A 19,083-nucleotide genomic window follows, 5' to 3' on the forward strand; every position below is an offset into this window, starting at 1 on the left:
CATTTTTTTTTCACTTGGAACATTTCGCGTGGAATCCCCCATACTTGAAAAAATTGACGACCATCGGTACATTACATTTTTTTTTGTCTTCAAATCTTCCGCGCGTAATAAACGCCTACGCTTACGGCAAAAAGGGCCTAAAATTCATTGGCACGGACGTCGTTATACGTGCGTATTTATGGGACCCATACGCGTATAGTCCGTGTTATACAGAGGTGGGTGTGAGAAGACCGCACGTACACGGGGGTAAGCCCAAGTCGGACCATAAGTCAGAGACGAGTCAAATAAATCCTGGATCGGTAGTCGAGTCACGTCCAGCACCGCCGGCAACTCGCAAGTATAGAGACCTGCACCCTCGCCTCTCCTTCTTCCTCGTCTTCCACCCCTCACCCGGTTTCATATTATACCAGTTTTCCTCCTTTCCACTTATCAACCCCCTCTTCGGCTTTCTGGACTCCTTGATCCTGGATTCGGAAGGACAGGACACACATTGAGAAAAATTTAATTCGTTACGGTAACTAGAAAAATTTAGTAAAACAGGTATCGTTAAAAGGAACTGTTTGAATATCGTTGGAATTACGAAAAACGAGCTACGCCTAACCATTTTACGCTATCGTCGATCCTTTTTTGGTTATTGCAACGCGAAATCAGTTTCTGACGCTTACTCTACTTTTTTAGTTAAATAATGCTTTAACGTCAATTTATTCTTGCACAAGCATTAAATTTTCGTAACGGCTAGAAAAATAATTTTCATTCTCTATCTAGAACTGTATTTTTCGATTGTGGTAATAAATGAAAATAGTTAAGGACTGAGCGGTAACCGGTACTAAAAATTTCTCTCAGTGCAGGCATCGAGGGTAACAACATTCGGAAAATTAATGATTTCGTTACGGGTGAAGTCGAATAAATTAGCTCAAGGTGTATGGGAATTAATTGGCTCGTGGTAAATTGTTGCTTTTCATGTTTAGGACAGGTTTCGATTTTTTATCTCCTTTTATTTCTCTCTTCAACAGATTCGAAGTTCGTGTTGACGTATTTAATCGAACGTTTAATTACAGTGGAGGTAATTAATTAATAAAAAAAAAAACAAAAACAAAGAGATGAAAACTAGGAACTAGAAACTACTGATTAGAAGCATTAAAAATTGAATTTTTCCTACAGCTTATTTTTAATGTGTAAAATAATATTCAGGGAAAAAAATTTTTTTAACGAAAGAAAAAAAGAAAAAACAATTGATGTAATAATGATTGAACAGTGTTTGAAAATCAGACGAAAACTAGAACGTAATATCATAAAGAGTATCTTAAATACAGTAAGAAGTGAAAATTATACGTAGTTATAGAAACTGAAGCGTGTATTTAGTCTTTGACTAAATTGTAGAATAAGTTGAAAATTTAATCAGTGAATATACGCGGTAAGATTGATAGTAAAAATAAAAGGATTGAAAAATAAATAAAATGCGAGAGGAGAAAAATAAATTGCCCGAGAATCGGTGAAGTTGAAGTATTTAAAACCGCTGGAAGCCAATTTGTGAAAATGCGAGGTTTAACGCAATATCTTCGCGGATTCTATTACCATTTTTAAAATGTCGGGTAGTCCTGCAGGGCGCCTAAATAAATCCTCGAAAGATTGGAACGACTGCCTCTTTCTAACCTTGATAACAACTCGTGTAGTAATTTCACCTATAAACCGCACACGTCATCACGACCTTGGATTATATACGATAATTTTGTCCGCGGGAGTCTGCGATAAACGAAAGGTTGAAAAACTTTCGGGATGGTGAGTACGAAAAAAAAAAAAAATAACACGTCTGGGTGTAATATTAATAAGAATAATTTTCCTGGTAGATAAAATTATCATAAATATGTTCAAATCCAAGTATTGAATTTTTTTTTCGTTTTCATATCATTTTGAAAAAGCTCTGAGAGTGTTTTTTTTTTTTTTTTCCTCAACTTTTACGTCACATTCACCGATTCGTTTGCTTAGTTCACTGCAGCATGTCAATTTACTTGAAAATTTTCAATCACGTACCGTAAACTTGTACCGGAAAAATGAAATTCTTATTCACTCGAGTTTTTTATCTTTTTTTTATTCTCAAGTGTGGACAGGACGTCAAAATTGGTGATCGACTAAAAGGGGAACGAAAGAAAAATGTTCGTTTGTCGAAGCGTTTTTCAAGTTTTGATCAAGTTTAAGGGTGCGTCGAAACTAGGTTTCAGAGTTTCCCGAGTTGGCATTCACTTTCGGCCATATCGACTTCCGGTGGTTCCAGAATTCTTCTAACAATAAGCTCACGTGCAGAAACGTGAAGAACGAAATTGCTATTGATTAATTCTGTCGGACAGACGAACAATACTTCTCTGAAAACTTGTTTTCTAGGTTCCAGAGTTTCAAAAACTTCAAGAGCGAAATAAATATTTTTCCCATGTCACCGAAAGGTGATGAAAAGTAAAAGAAGGAAACAAAAAAGCTCCGTAATTAAGCGAAGAAAGAGAGGTTTTTATCCAAAAATACTTGATTTCGATTTTTATAAATTCCAAATCGTGAATTAAAAATTTTTTTTATCAATGATTATAATCTCAAATTTCTGAGCTCGCGAAATATCCCTTCAAAATATTTCTTGAATAACATCGGGATAATGTTTATTATGTCGACGGTGCAGTTTCTTCTCGATATTTGTCGTTGAATCTCTGCCACCCTTATGAATCGGTTAGGGGTTGAGGGAGGGTAACGACTAGACAGAGCCAATTCTCAGACGAGGGTGTAATGGATGCCTCGCTATAAGGTAAGACTGCCGCCCATCCCGCGTTGTTTGACTTGTCGAATTATACCTAACTAAGTTTCAATTGATCCGATCCTCCCTCGCTTTCCATCCCTCCCATAGATCTTCTCCCTCGAGTTGTCTCTCTTCCTTCGTCGGAGAATTCTCATCCCTGTGCTCCGAGATCCTACTCATCCTCAGACCTGGATACTCGAACACATCTGAGGAATTAACCTGCACGCTTTGCTTCAGGATTACGCGCGGTGAAAAGTCACTTCAAATTCACTTGATTGTTGAACTTTCAGTCGCGTTGAGTCATGCGATTAATTTTATCAACCTTCGGATTCCAGTCATTTCAATGTATTTATGTTTGTATGCTCGAAGTTATCTGACGACGTTTTAATCGACTTTGACTTGATTGAGTTCGTGGATTTCAAGTAATTACAGAATTTTGAATCTTAGGACACGACGAGTCCTTTCGAATAAATTTTGACAGACTTTTTCATACTCGTGAAAATTCACTCCAAGTTTTTTTTTCATCATTTACAAGTCACTTGAAATCATGCGAATTTAACTTCGAGTTACTTGAATTCAATTTAAGACGTACAATTTTTGTCAATTATGTTATCACTTGTATCTGATCAATTCGCTCTGAAAATATGGGATAAAATTTTTCCAGTTCGATTCTAATATCGAATTCACTAAATTAACCGCGAGTTATTTTCTTTTCGCAAACGTTCCGGACGTGCAATAATGAATCCGTGAGTCTACGAGTCGTTTTTTTCAGGCATCGAGAAAAAAAATTTTCAACGGATCGAAGATTAATTTCCCGTGAAAAGTAAATTAAGATAAGAAAACCAGATTGAGAAAAAAAAAAAAAAATAAACTTTACACGCGCAAATAAAAATAAAAAATTCAGGTACTTAATAGAGATTTGAACGTTTTACGTTTTTACGTCGAACCTTTCGGCGAAAAACGAGATAAAAACAAGACGAAATCGATTCCTGAATTTTTATCTTCCACATTCTCTCCCTGCAGAGGAATCTCCAATTCATCCCGACCAATTTTTCCCCCCTCGTTTCTCTCCTATAGATTCCGTCTGTCGTATTCGCGGATATTCGCATATAATCTTTCGCATCGCGGCGGGCTCTTTGGCTCGTAAAACGCATCGTCGTCGTCTGAAGTAACGGGTTGGATGGAAGGAGGCGTCAGGATAACGATTCGCACTTATACTTTTGTGTTTGAGTTCGTCGATGGGCGCTCAGCGGTTATTTCCAACCTAGAAATCGATTTACCCGTAAGGTTGCGATTTTTTTTCCACTTCTTGAATTCTTCACATCTCAGCTGCGATCGTAAAATCGGTCAGCGATTCTCAGGGATTAACGTTTCATCAATTTTCTTCCGTTTCCGTCTCGCTGCTCTCGATTATTATTAGTCATCTTTTTTTACTCTCTTTTCATATTTAGACGATTATCAATACGTTCGTGGGTTAATTCAGGAAATTAATTTTGACAAGTTCTCAAAGCGCCTGATTCCGAATTTTATGCTGGCGAAACTTGAAGTTGAGAATTTAAACTTTGGTGAAACGACAAAGTTTCGAATTGGCGGAAACCCGACGCGACGGCTCAAAGTTTCAAAATTCAAGTTACGAAAAGTAAAGTTTCGATTACGAACGTAAAAAATATCGAAAATCCAAAGCAAAGAAAAATCAAAGTGGTGAAATTTCACTGAGTCACGAATTCACAGAACTAAAAATCTTTGATCACTCAGAATTTTGATTCTTCAGATATTGAAATATTCTTATTTTCTCCCTTTTGGAACTTTGAGATTCTGGATTCGTGAAAGTTTGATTTCCTTACTTTAAATTTCGCGAGCGAAATATTCGAATTTTGTTGTTATGGGATGTTTTCAAATTCGGAATTTCAACAAATTTTTTCCACCGTTCTTTTTCTTCAATTTTCCTTTTTCCTTTGTCTTCGAATTCGTATTTTTGTTTCCCCTTCTCTTCCGAGCAGGTTTATTTTTATTTACAGGTATATCGGTGGGTGCAGGATATATTTTATGTATACCCACTTGTATATAGATTATTTTCTCTCCGGAGTTGGAAGCTTTATCGGTAGAAGTGGAAAGCCGGGGGTTTGATAAGCTCGAGTCACCGTAAATACACGATTCACCCATTACTGGGGGAAAGGGATTCGCGTTCCACTCCTTTAAATCCGGCCAATTATGTACGCCTCTCGAAATCAAATCACCTTCTATTATCCCCAATTTAAATTTCAAACGTACGTTCCCTTTTCTCTTACGCATACCTATCATGAAAATCTAGACGCTTGCTTCCTTTATACCGTACACCGTACATTATTACACCCACAAGAAAACATATATCCCAAGTAAATGTATGAATCGAGATTTCGGCACACTGTAAATGGTTTTTTCGATTTGTTAAAATTTTCCGAGGTCGAGGCAAAAGTGAAGAAAAATTATGGAAAATTAAAGACCAGTTTTTTGAAAGGATTTCTCGCAACATATTTCACGCATAGAACGACTAATAAAATTTTACCTGCTTTTCATCCTCACGATTGGATCTATTAGTTGAAAAAAATCGAGCTGCGTTTCACGGGAATTACAACAAATATTACTGATTTTTTTTGGCAATTATTTAATCTTAGCACATCAGCTGCTTGGCAATTTACTATTAAAATTCAAATCAGTGAAAAGTGTATATTTTGATAGAGATTATAATGATTCATTTCGATTTTCTCATACATATGTTTCCCTGCAAGTATGTAATTGTGGGTGACCGATCTTAATAACCCGTAGAAAAATAACCCGAGGCAAAAATATGCCATATAAAAATAACCTGTGATAAACAAGACAAAGAAATACAACCCAAGACAAAAATAACCGAAACAAGAATAATCCAAGGTAAAAACAACCCATAAAGAAAAATTGTGAAAAAAAATCGACAAAACATCAACGTGAATTAAATTTTCAATTAAATATTTTGTCATGGTTTGAATTTTGTTTTGTTTGTTATTTCCGAGTGATTTCGTCCTGGTATTATAATTATGATTTATTACAGCGAGTGTTTATTTTTCTCTTCTATCACGACTAACTTCGAATGTCTGTACGCGTAAATCAAACCTCCAGGTATTTTTATTGCATCACGCTGTGTAGATTACAGACGAAAGATACCGCAGCTCTGAGCTCCCAGATTAAACATTGCTGATTTTTAATCCTGAAACGGTCTCGTTTCTGCTTCTGCGATTTAAAGAGGATGTTTGTCATCCCGACACTCCAATCACAAGCTGTGAAAATTACGTACCTTGTTTAAGGAAGCAGTACAGGGTGTAGAATCCGAATGAATAATCTGACAAGAAAAACGAAATCATAGTAAGAAAGATCAATTCTATTCGTAAAACATTCATTCAACGTTTAGACAGAAAAGAAAGCATTGTAATGCAGGAACCTCATCTGTAAAATTGTCAGTTTCAGTAGATTTTCAGATAATTATTTTACAAAGTAAAATTATTACTGATATATGACAAATGAAAACCAAAAAAATTGAAAAAAAAATGTACAATTTTCCCAGAGTTAATAAAAATTAAACTTTCGTTCTGATAGAATTTTTGTTTTTCCAATATTTTCTTTGCATTGAACGCAAGTAATTGTTTATTTCACAAAATTCAACTGAATCGACTTCAGTTTTACTATTTACATTATGATTTGATAAATTTTTCTGTGTTAATTGTTTTTGGTTTTCGGCAGACTGTGTTTTGAAGCTTACATTGTTTCTCGTTTATTCTTTTTTTTTTTCGCACCGATTCTTTTTTCCGTTTCAGTCTCTCTTTCACCGTAAATTATTTACCCTTTTTCATTGTTGTTTTTCAAACATTTTTCGCACTCCGTGCCGGTTTAGCGATCGTTGCAGCAGCGAGTGGATAAAAGCACGGTATTCGTCTGGCGTGGGGAACTAACGAGAAAACTTTTGGTACCGCGGATAGTTATATCTCTATATGTGAATTCATGCACAGCAACGCGGCCGGGGAAACTTGAAGATAAATTTACGGAACGATGGGAGACCTGCGATTAATCACAATTTGTTTAAAAGCTCCTAAGCAACCCTCCAGACTCTCCCGCCTTGGCTCTGAATCGAACTCCTTAACCTGCAAGCTTTCCCACCTGTGGTTACTTCACAATCGAAATTTCTCCCCACCGTAATCATCAACATCGAAGTGAGAAAGAAAAAAGTGTGATAAATGAGAAATGATCGCTGGAATTAATCGGCTGATTATAGAATGTAAAAAAAAAAAGAAGAAAAAAAAAATAGGTGAGACGAGTTTTATGACACATTTGCGGTTAACTTTGCCTCATTTTTCATCAAGTTTTTAAACAGGTCTCGATTCAAAAGCCGGAAATAGGCCAAGTTTTGTGAAAAGTTCGATTCCGCGGTTCTCTCATATTTCACGATTATTTTTCGTCCGATTTTTATCTAGACGTGCTTGCAAAGCTTTTCGCCGGTTTTGAATCTCGTCGCACGGAGAAGATTCGGGAAAGTTTAAAACGGTCGGTATATAAACTGATGCGAGAATTAGATCGCGTGATGTCAGATGCTGTGCGGAAGCATCGTTACAGAGAATTGTGTTGGAAATTGTAAAAGTTTCTTTTGTCAGATATTTCACGTAAGATAATTTGTTTCGAATCAACGCTTCGCTGCGCGATCTTTTTACTGAAATCTTGGGATGCAATTACTGCAAAAAAAAAATAAAAAATAAATAAATAAAATAAGAGTGAAAGAAACGTGACGAGATAAAGTGTAAACACTTTCAAAACTTCAAAAAAATTAATGAAATGTGACACAAGTCAAAGTTTTGGCTGTGAAAGATGAGAAAAAACTGGAAACTTCGTTGCACTTCGTTGCATTTAACGGTTCAATAGTTACAGCATATTTGCTGAAAATTTTTTTTTTTTCAATTGTTATTTAAATGGGAAATTTCAAATGGCCAACCACACTTTTTAACATTGAGCTACAATTTTTTCCTCGGTAAATAGGTCCTTTTAAGACCATAGATTCGATAGGTTATTTTTTTTGGCTCACCCTAATATATATATATGTGCAGAGGAAAATTGGTATGATGGAATTTGATTTCAGATGACACGGGTGAAAAAATGTTGAAAAGAGTGGAAATCGAATGAATGTGAGTCGCCGAATAAGCCTTGGGGGGGGGGATCCTTTATGTTATACCTAGGGTGCGTAGTTTCTTCCACCTGGAACGCTGGAAAATGTTGGTTCAAGGTTTATCGCGCGTCCTTCCATATATAGAAAGCGGAAAAGTTTGAAAATTGCAAAACGCCCACGTCGCGTCGCCAGCTTCCGTATAAAATCGAATCCTCCCAGCATCCCTGCCTGCAGCCTATAGCCGTTTCAAAGAGTTGACGTTATACGTTTCGTATAAAGGTACCCGTGTCACCGGATGAAACCCTCGCACTATTTTCACCCCTCGTCTTCTTCTCCGTTCCTCCCTTCCTCCGTCTTCATATAAATTCCTTTCCCCTTTCCCCTCTTCATTTCTTCGGTAAGTTTTATTTTATTCTCTTCTTTTCTCTTCTTGATGCGCGATGCTTGCTTGGATTCTCTTGTTTTCGGTCATCATTGAGCGATTTTCTTTCTCACAATCTGTATCTAAATTATTCTTGTCAGAATCAGTGACGATTGACTGGACGGAAATAAGAAATCGATGTCAATGTTTTTCTGAAATTTATTTCACGTTTTTTCTCCACGAAATGAAAATCGGACTGAAAATTTAACCTTAGGAAATGAGAACACAAATTAAGAACAGTTTTTTGAAAGGTTTTCTTGTACGATGTTTTTCATGGTCAGAACGACTAATAAAATTTTTCCTGTTTTTTATCTTCATTGGATTTATTAGTTGAAAAAAGTCAAGCTGCGTTTCACGGGAATAACGTAAAAAAATTAGTGATTCGTTGTGGTGATTATTTAATTTCAGCACATCGGCTGCCTGACAATTTACTCTTTAAATTTAAATCAGCGAAACGAAGTATATTTTCATGATTATTTATTTCAGATTTCTCATACATATATTTCCTGGCAAGTATGTAATTATGGGTGACCGATCTTAATAACCTATAGAAAAATAATCCGAGGCGAAAATGTGTTACACAAAAACAACCCGAAAAAAAATAACCGAAACAAGAATAACCCAAGGTAAAAATAACGAAAAACAGGAATAACCTGTCATAAACAACCCCAAAAAAATAACTTATACAAAAATAACCCAAGCAAAAATAATGCAAGTCCGAATGATTTGCTCGAAGTTATTCGAAAGAATCTAAAATCTGAATTAGAAAACTTTTCTTGTAATCTAGTTAGGCTTGAGTCAGTTTGAAATTTGATTTTTTAACCTCCGCCTTGTGAACGTTTTTTTTTTTTCCACTCAATCGACCGGTTAACACCTGGTTTAAAAAATTTTAAATAATTACGGGGTGTTTGATCGAGCGTTTTCAAGTGTTTGGAATAAAATTGTGTGAAGAGAATCGAATATCGGTGGAAATTCTGCGGTTTAGAGGACAAGGAGGGTCCCGTATGCAGTGAAGCTAAATGCCTTCATGGAGTTGAAAGCGGGCTCTGCATGGTATATATACATATATATACACTCGATGCTCGGAGAACATACGATATTCCGTGGATACTTGGCCGCAGCCTTGCAGACTCTGTCGCTGTGTGGAGGAGCGCAAAAACACACAGAAACACGGAGACACGGATTGGACGAAGCTAGGAGAGGAGGGTGGCTGTGCAACGCTAGTTACGTGTTTGTGTTTATGCTTCCCATAGCCGTAGCTACTGCAATGCCCTCAGGAGTAGTTTGCACGCGAGGCAACACGGCTGGATGTCTGGATCCTGGGATGCTGCTGCGGCACGAGACTCCGGGTCACCAGCCCGAGGAAAGTCTCGGCTTTGCCATCGGGAGTCGGGGAGTTTATCCTGAGGTCTTTAAGCCTTGTGAAACCTCTCAGGATGAGGAAGAAGGTAAAGAAGAAGAAGAAGAAGAAGAAGAAGAAGAAGAAGATTAACTCTGGAACGATAACTTTGTTATTATTTTTTTTCTTTTTTTTTTTCACCCATTTTGATACCAGGGGATGAAAAAATGCCCCAATCCTGTAAATTTCATCCTTCGGCTACGTCGTATCGTTAAGGATCACATTTTCTTCGTTTTTTAACAAAGAATCATATTGTGGGTCAAAACGTTTTTTGTCCAAGTTTCCAAAAAAAAAAAAAAAAAAAAAGTGGTAAAAAATTAATTTGTCTAAAGTCGAAAACTTGAGCCGTTCTCTAGCGGTGGGGAATTTTAATTCGCGTGGGGCGTTTTTTTTTTTCTTTTCTCTTTTCTTTCATGTCACTTATTACCGTCCTAGGATAAAAATTAAGACGACTAGAACGTCCAAACAATCAAAAATGCTCTTTTTTCAAGAATTAATTATGGATAAATTGGTGCCTGTAAAAAACTTTACTTTGACATAATGTTTATCGATGATGGTTTGAATAGTATGAAACAATTTTTTTTTAAATCACGTGAAGTTAATGATAGGTGAGATAATATTTTTAAATATTTTTATGAACTCGATTTCTTGTCTGTCTGTTCGTTTGTCTGTTCGTTACAAATTTTGGCAATCGATTTTAAACCAATTTTCCGATGAGCGAGAGCAAACTTGAGCTGATTGGAATAAGAGTTAAAATTTTTTGGTTTTGTGCTGAAGTTTTTGAAGTGTATGATGTTTCGAACTGCACAAAAAAAAGAAAAAAATCAACCACAAGACTAATTGAGACCAATGCCAATTGAGATTTAAAAAATCGGTCCTTGGGAGTTTCAGGAAATCAATAACAATGGAAAGGTTAAAAAAAAGAAAAAAAAACTGGCAATGTCTTGGAAGGGCCGAGATTCAAAACTCGATAATTTTTCATGGAACGCTTTCGTATGAGCTTTTTTTCTACATGTTGTTCAAAACCACATCACTCGAGCTTTAATTTTGATTACTACTCAAAGGAATTCTTCGAAATTGAAATTATAACAAGAAAGAAAAGATTTGTCAAACAATTCTTTTCAAAATCGAATATGTCTATTTAACTGGAGATACCGTATTCCATTTTCCAAGGATATCTACGACCGGATCAGAGGTGGGAAGTACCTTGAATACGAAGCTGATGAAGATGGAGAGAGTACTTAGAAACGTACCTGGGATCGATAGATTAATTAATTCTTCGGAGTGTAGAATCGGCGTTGGGTTAGGTTAGGTTAGGTTTTAGGGTATAGAATCGGTGTTAGTTGTTAGCTGATTGTATGAGCGTGTTTTCGGCGTGGGACTGCCGAGAAACGGATGGGATGGGTAGTTTAGAATCGAATGGGAAGGAGGATTAGATGCGGTAAGGAAAAGGATAAACTCTGGCCCGGCTGACAAACGACTAGATTAATCACGTGACGGTGAAGCAGGGTCCGTTTCCTTGCCGAAGGACTCTCCGACTATTTCAGGAGCTTCCCGAAGGATAACCTCGTAGAGATACGTTCAAAACGGTAATTGTGTCCCCGCAATTTTCCCTCGCTTCGATTCGAAGCCGCGTTTTTTCGAACCTCTCAAGAAGAAACTCGCAAATTTTTACCACCCTTGATTGGAATGTGGCAGAATTTAGCTGCGATTCGCACAGTTGCGAAAAATAACCACCCTTAGTGTTGACATTTTTTTTTTTTTTTTGGTTAGAAAGCTTTTTTTCACTCGCGTTATACCTTCGTACGTATTGAGGAGTTTTTGTGACAATTTTAAGCTGCAAGCTTGATGCGACTTTCGAAGACTTCGAATGAATGACTCCCAGTTATTTCATTCAATTTTTTACACGCGCACAGGTTTGAAGGGAATTTAACTGGATATATATGTGACTTGAAGTGGTTGTAAATAAAACGCTCGGAAATTCAAAGAGCTTTATCGAGAATTGAAATGAGTTCAAAGACTTCGCATTATTTGACTTGAGTTTTAATATCGTTTGAGGTGAAACTTGAATCGGATAAAATATGAATTCCAAATACTTCAAGTAGTGAGTTCAGAAGAATTCATCGATACTTTGGATCTTGTAAAAAAAGCTTCACTTCACATGACTTGAGATTAAAATTATTTCGAATGGACTTCACTGTAAGAGACTTTGCGAGAACCAAAGTTACTTTAAATGAACCTGAAAGGTTGGCCGAACAATTTAAATGAAAGCTTCAAATGAATACTTCGAATTTGACGCCATTGAATTGAACTTCAATATGCCTTGAGTGAGATAAAAAGACTTTGTCGATGTTCAAACTAAATTAAAAAGACTCCGATAGACTAGAATTATAACTTTAAATGAACTCTTAGAAGTACCAGTGATTAAATCGAGACTTGATGAACTGTTTGAAATAAATTTGCAAAACTTTATCTAACCTGAGACGACTTAAACTGAACTTTGATCGGTTCAAAAAACTTTACGTGACTAACGCAAGTCAATTGATCAAAAACTCTACAGGCACAAAAAATTAGCCTAATAAATTTGTCGCAATTTCATATGACTCAAATTAAATTCACGCATGCTTGAATTAAACTGAAACAAAACAAAGTCCCAGCGAAATTCCATAAAACTTTTACGTGAATCAAGATAAATTTCAGTAAGGGGGGAAAAAATAAATTGAACTCAAGTTTCTTTTTTCTTTCTTTATTTTTGTAAAGGTTATATATTCGGAAATAATTTTTTCTCGGAATTCTTCTAAAGAGAAAAAAAGAAAATCGTTACAAAAATCGACTCGACTTAAAATATCGTGAAAAATATTTCTCTTCTGTGAGAAAATAACGAGAGAGTGCGAAACGAGACCTTAAGTCGAGATTATCGGTAATATAAATTTGCGGTTCTTTTGACAAATTCGATTCGATCGGTGGATAGCTTCTCGATTGGCTCTCGATCAGGGAAAATGGGTCGAGCAGTGGACCCGGGACAAGAACTGAGAAGATGTTCGCCGGTTGGGGCGACTGGCTTTAAGGAAATGTAAATCGCGTTAGCTGTTACCGAGGTAAAGAGAAAGAGAGAGACGGAGAGACGGAGAGAGAGAGAGAGAGAAGCTGGACGATCCGGTGCGGAAAGGATAGGAACAGAGTCAAGGCGAGCGGTTTCCTTCGTTAGTTGCCCGACGTCGAAACCGCCTCTTCCTCTTCTCTTCCTCGTCCTCATCATCATTCTCCTCGTCCTCATCCTCTAGTGGTCCAGAGTCTGGAATCTGCCGGCTGATTCAGTTGCAAATAAGATCGATTATATCGGACGCGCCCCGCCTGACAATTTCAGGAATTAAAATGTTCCGTTTCCACTCTCCCTCTCTCTTTCTCTCTCTCTCTCTCTCTCTATCTTCCTCTCGCTTCTTCGTTCACAGGATTACCCTGTCATATTAATCTATTAACTTATTTTATTCTATTTTAACCCAATTCATGTATTTATGTTTTTTTTTTTTATGCACCAATCGTTTTATGCGATATCTTGTTCGAATGTTTTAATGTATATTTTTATTTATCTATTTATTTCTCTTTCACTTTATTTTACTTTCTTTATGCGTCTGTTTCTACTTATTTATATTTTTGTTTATTTCTACACTTTATACATATACTTCTATTTAGTTTTACATTTCTGCATTTTTATATTTATTTATTTTCATATAATTTACTCGTTTAACTATAGTTTTGTTTTCCTCTTTTCTCCTACTATCTTAGGTCAGTGCTAATTTTAATTTTGTTGCTTCCTTACTGTTTAGCTTATGGGTTTTTAATTTTTTTTTTTTTTTTCAATTCTATTTTGTCTACTGTTGATATTCCCGTCTAAGGTGACTTGTCCCAGGGCGAATAAACACTTCTATCTCTCTCTCTCTCTCTTTCTCTCTCTTTTTCATGCTCTGAACTCTAAAAAAAATCTCGCCCCAATGACCAGAATTTCATCCTGGGTACGAAATTTCCGAGTCAATAATACACATTCGATAAAACATTATTTTCACTTAACCAAAAAGTTTGATGGATTTTATCGTGAGAAGGCAACAAAATGTTTATACATAATGTCTAGGTAGAGGTTTGTGACTATAATCTCATAGATTCTGTCACGGTTGCGAAATGAGATCTACAGAGTGAGATCGTTTTCTGAGAATCGAAAAATGATTGCTTTTAATTTGGGGTTGATATTATCGCTGTCATAATTTCTTAACAGTGATAGTATTAATAAATTGCAAAGTTCTTAACATTTTCTCTGTTCATCATTCGCTCTGTTGGAATTCTCTTCTCCGTTGTCTTCATAATTACCTTAATTAATCGCGATAGTCGATCGACGCAATTTAACGTTTTTTTTTTTTTTTTTTTTACTTCTTTGCCATTTCTTTATTCTTGCTTGGAATAAGAATTTTTCGACCCCTTGTTTTTTTTTCAGAATAACATGCCTCTCGTAACATTTGAGATCCAAAGACTTAGATATTTGGAAAGATGTCAGTATACCTTAAAATAGCAAATTTCAATTACTTCCGGTATTTCGAGACATGCTTTTCTTTTCGCCAATATATATATATATATATATATATATATATATACATATATATACAGAAATCTCCGTCGGTCGACATAAAATATCTCATTCCCCGGCTATGGCAAAAGCTGACTTGTATCTTTTTCCGTGAATATAATAAAATTTCACCCCAAACCTTTTTCCCTTCGTTCAGCCTTTCGCCCCCCCCCTCTTTCTCTTCCCTATTTCACGCCCTCCTCGGGCACTTGCAGAGGAAATATGGTCACCGTAATAACGATTTCTAAGCTTACGCAAGGCGCTCCTGTATCACACATACATTATACATAGTATTTTATATAAAAGTACCGTTATAACATTTGCGGAATTTATAGAGTGCAGACTTGCACGTATGTGAAATGGTCGAATGCGGGTAAAAGGAGAAAAAGAGGTACACCTTTTGATTTCGAGTTCATACTTTGACAAATATACACGTGTCGAGAATTTTTTCTACTGAAACAAAAAATAAAATTTACTCTACTGTCTTTGAGACACGATTTTTTTTTAACCACAATTTGAACATGTTAAAAATTTTCGGAATTGATATTGAATGAATATTAAGTATAGTAATTTCAGAACATCCTTCTGTGAATCAATTTCACCGAGAATCGAGTCGAATCGAATCCTCTGTGATATTAGTTTAAAACAAAAAATGTACCAATTGACTCGTAGAAGAAAAAAAAAACAAAATCGGAAGAAAAACTCGTTCACGAGTTAATGTAACACTGTCGTGAAAAAAATAATATACTTGAAAAATTCACCGACGATTTTTTTTCTCAACTCATGAAATAGTTTTTCTGCAATACATCGACTGTGACAATTCAAATTCTTGCATAACCGAAGTTCTAAGATACGGTGGAAAAAATTCTCTGTTCGAAAAATCATACACTCAGAAAAATTTACTAGAAAAAATTGAGTAAAACAAGTAACGTTAAAAAAAACTTTTTGAATATTGTTGGGATTACGAAAAAAGAGGTACGCGTAAACATTTTGCGCTATTGTCGATCATTTTGCGGTAATTGCAACGCAAAATCAGTTTGTCAGGTTTACTCTACTTTTTTAGTTAAACACGGCTTTAACATCAATTTATTCTTGCACGAGCGTTAAATTTTCGCAACAGTTGCAAGAAAATATAGCAACAGCGATCGTAATGAGAAAGAACAGTAACGGATACTAGACTTTCCGGTAACAGCTAGAAAACTAATTTTCATTTTCTACCTAGAACTATATTTCTCGATTGTGGTAAAAAATGAAAATAGTTAAGAACTGACCGGTATCCGGAACTAAAAATTTCTCTCATTGTCAACGCACGACGACAATAAAGAAGAAGGATAATAACAAGGGAAAAAAAAAGAAGAAGGAAAAGAAAAAGGGGCTGAAGATACCAGCTTCTCAATGAATATGTATATTCAGTTACCACCCTCGCTCTGTCTCACACACACACACACACACACACACACACATATATTCGTATTGTGTGTGTGTGTGTGTATACATATACATATATTCTGTTTATTCGCATGTCATACATACTGATCTTTGAAGCTAGAAGGAGGCAGTAGTCCCACTATTCTGCAGGGCTGTTTCATTCCCCTTACGAGCCCCTTTCTCTACATCCCTCTGTCGCTGTCTTCGCCCATTTGCATCGCTCTGAATTCGAACTCGAACTCTGCCGAGAGAGGCGAGGATGTAGGGAGGGATGCAGGGAGCCACCGACCCGCTTCAAACTTTAACTTGATTCCCGGTAAGTGCTCGAAAACCCGAAATACATGCGCGCATACCGCGAATCGAAAGCCGCACACAGGCTTCGTGGGTTAAATCAAAGTTGAAAACAGTCCGGGTTTCCGGATCCTTGGGGTAAGATTCAATTTTTCATCTCACTTCTCGGACGATAACTATTTTCGAACTCTTTGCCAGTTTCCTCTTTTCCAAATTTTCATTCGCTGAAGTTTCTTGGACATCTTTTTGAAGTATTTTTGTTTTTTTTTTTTTTTTTTTGTTTTTCTACTCTTTGCGAAAATCGTAACGCAGATACGTTCTGCCGGTGATATTTGTTCGAAAAATTAGTGCTACAAAGAATTTTTGTCCATGTATTCTAATTTTTGTAAATTGAAAAGAAAAGAAGAAAAAAAAAATATATATATCTCGGATCAGAATGAATCGTCTCATTCGTCAGCCTTGTTTTTTAATTAACTCGGGGATATCCGCGAGGGGATAAAAAATTTGAGGCAAAAATAAAGAAAGACGGAAGTTTGAGGCTGGGAAGATGATGAGTCGAGTAACGAAACGCGAACAGAAACTATACAATAATAATTGGAGGGATGTGCAGCGGGGCTTTTGTCCGGGGGAATATTTGTCACCTTGCCGATTCTGTCTCTGTGTGTATGGCCTTTGCGACAATGTATGAGTGCTAAGAAATGAAGATATAATGCCGAAGAAAGGGAATTAGCCACGTGAAGCGTGTCCTACACGTGTGGAAGGAAACTCTTGCCCGGATGACCTAACTCGATTATATCCCTCACCTTTATCAAGCTACATCATCGTTACCTTACTTATAACCCAACCCGACCCGCGCCCGGGAGCATCTATCATAACGGAAGTGGGAAAAAGAATGGGGCGAAAAAAAAAAAATAAATAAATAAATAAATAAATGTAAGAAGAGTGCAAAGAATGACAGAACGGTTTAAGTTGTCGCGTCGAGTAATCACGTTTTTTATTCCATTTTAAACGTCCTCCGGAAGTAACCGCCATGGAAATACGATTTTTCAAAGGGATTCAAATAAATGTGACAGATTTTTCAGTCCTTTTTTCTAACGAGGCTTCTTTCTTTTTTATTTTATTTATTATTTATTTTTTTTTTTTGGGAAATTTTATTCAATTTTATTGCTTTTACTCATTTTATCTCACCAGATGAATTCAATGATTTCGTGATCGATAAAGTCAGTCAGAATATATATCCCCCACCTTGGAACATTCTAAGGAAAGGTTCGTGTCTTGGTTAAGTGTCGGTAAAGTGTCGGATAGGAATCTGTGCCCAGAACTCTTCTTGTTTATCTACTTTGACGTTTTTAGGATATGTTTGAGTCTTTTCTTCTTGCTGAAATTTCAGAATGAAATTATTTCACTGTGATTAGCGTGTGTTAATGCCGAATCGGTTCGGGGGTTTGAAGTCAGAGAGCCGTTTGCGATTAGAGAGATTGCCGGAAACGTCTCGCGCATCGACGGTTGGTTAATTTCCAATTATCCGGGAGGCGCGAAGCCGTTTTGCCCGCGGGGCGTGAAAGCCCTTCAGCGTCGAGCGGCGATCGTCCTGCAACAGGACGAAATCGGTTGGCTGCAAGGCGGGTGACGTCATAATCGTCCGACAGCCTTGGCCGCCGATCACGTAATCCAGGATCCCATCATTTATGCTAAACGGACTTTCGCGGTGGGAACTGCCTCGCTGATTGCCTCGAATGATTATCAAACCATCCCGCCATTTACACCTCCACCCCAGGATCAGCGGCACGTACCTGCTGCACGTCGTCCTAGCTATCGAAATTTAATCACCGCAATATCCACAGCCACACTTTGTCTCTGCCAAAGGCACCGCGATTAATTTTCTCCCTAATATGACACCGTGATTAGCAGCCTTGCAATATTCGCTCAATTTTCATCCCGCGTTGAAGCTTCTTCGATTATATGTTATATCCTGCGGATACGCGGGTTGACGATTTTAATTTACCGATACTTATCGTCTGCAAATTATGAGAATGATACAAAATGATGGATTATTTTTTCACGATTGATCAAGTTTTTTTTTATTTACAATTCGTTTTTGTTTCTTACAAACACGAAAGAAGCAATGCAGTATCAATTTACGTGATTAAAGTATCAATTAGTATCATTACCATACTTATTTAGTACCTATTTGATGCAATAAGTGAAAGATGAATGAATATTTTCACCTGAAATTGAAAAAATTATTGAACAAAGCTACAAATTATCAAAAAACTTTTTCACTATTCACGCAAATTTGATTTTGAATTTACGGTTTGACAAAAAAAAAAAATACAAAATGATTGACTAATCGATTAACTTTTACGAATTTAATCGAGTCGTGTTCGATCAATTTTTTTGAACTCGATTAATCGATGCATCGATTATTTTTAGCATAGTAGCCGAAATCGCTAGATGTCACTTACACCCGTTTCGTTAGTCGAAAATTTTGAAAGGCTTCGCAAATGCGACCTTTATTGGATTTTATTATAGTTATAATAATGCCCTACAATTATTGTGGAATTATTTGTTCAAGTTTCTAGGTTTGGACGTGGGGTAAAAATTTAAAAAGATTGGACACAATGAAAGTATCATAATGTCGAATTTTCATAATAGAAAGTCTGCGTATAACAAAATCAAAATTTAGAAAGTTAAAGTACAGAAAATTTGTAAGAATTTCGATTATTCTATTTTTTCACTGGCTATATTTTTATTCTATCTAACGATTCTGTATTTCGGTATTGTTTCAGGTTTGGAGGATGAATTTCAGGCATCGGCTGAACAAATTTGACTGCTTTTTGAATACCGACAGCAGCGTACAATATTCCAAGTGAAATAATATCTCGTTACCACTACAGAATTATAAAGTGAGTGGTATTTCTTTTTTAAAGAAGTATTTTTCCCTGATATATACCTTTCTTGTTATTATTCACTCCTTTTCGCTTCGTTT

General features: G+C 36.4%; 1 protein-coding gene across 1 annotated transcript in view; it reads left to right on the top strand.

Annotated features, from left to right (window-relative positions):
- Positions 1 to 19,083, top strand: part of LOC107225271 (dynein axonemal intermediate chain 3) — a 74,716-nt gene that overhangs the window by 16,092 nt on the left and 39,541 nt on the right. Inside the window, exon 11 of the mRNA XM_015665682.2 lies at positions 18,884 to 19,000. Within this exon, the coding sequence (XP_015521168.2) occupies positions 18,884 to 18,924 (41 nt within the window). The 3' untranslated portion in view covers positions 18,925 to 19,000. The remainder of the gene's footprint in view (positions 1 to 18,883; positions 19,001 to 19,083) is intronic.

Source organism: Neodiprion lecontei, chromosome 7 (assembly GCF_021901455.1).
Source record: "Neodiprion lecontei isolate iyNeoLeco1 chromosome 7, iyNeoLeco1.1, whole genome shotgun sequence".
In the NCBI taxonomy this organism is placed as follows: domain Eukaryota; kingdom Metazoa; phylum Arthropoda; class Insecta; order Hymenoptera; family Diprionidae; genus Neodiprion; species Neodiprion lecontei.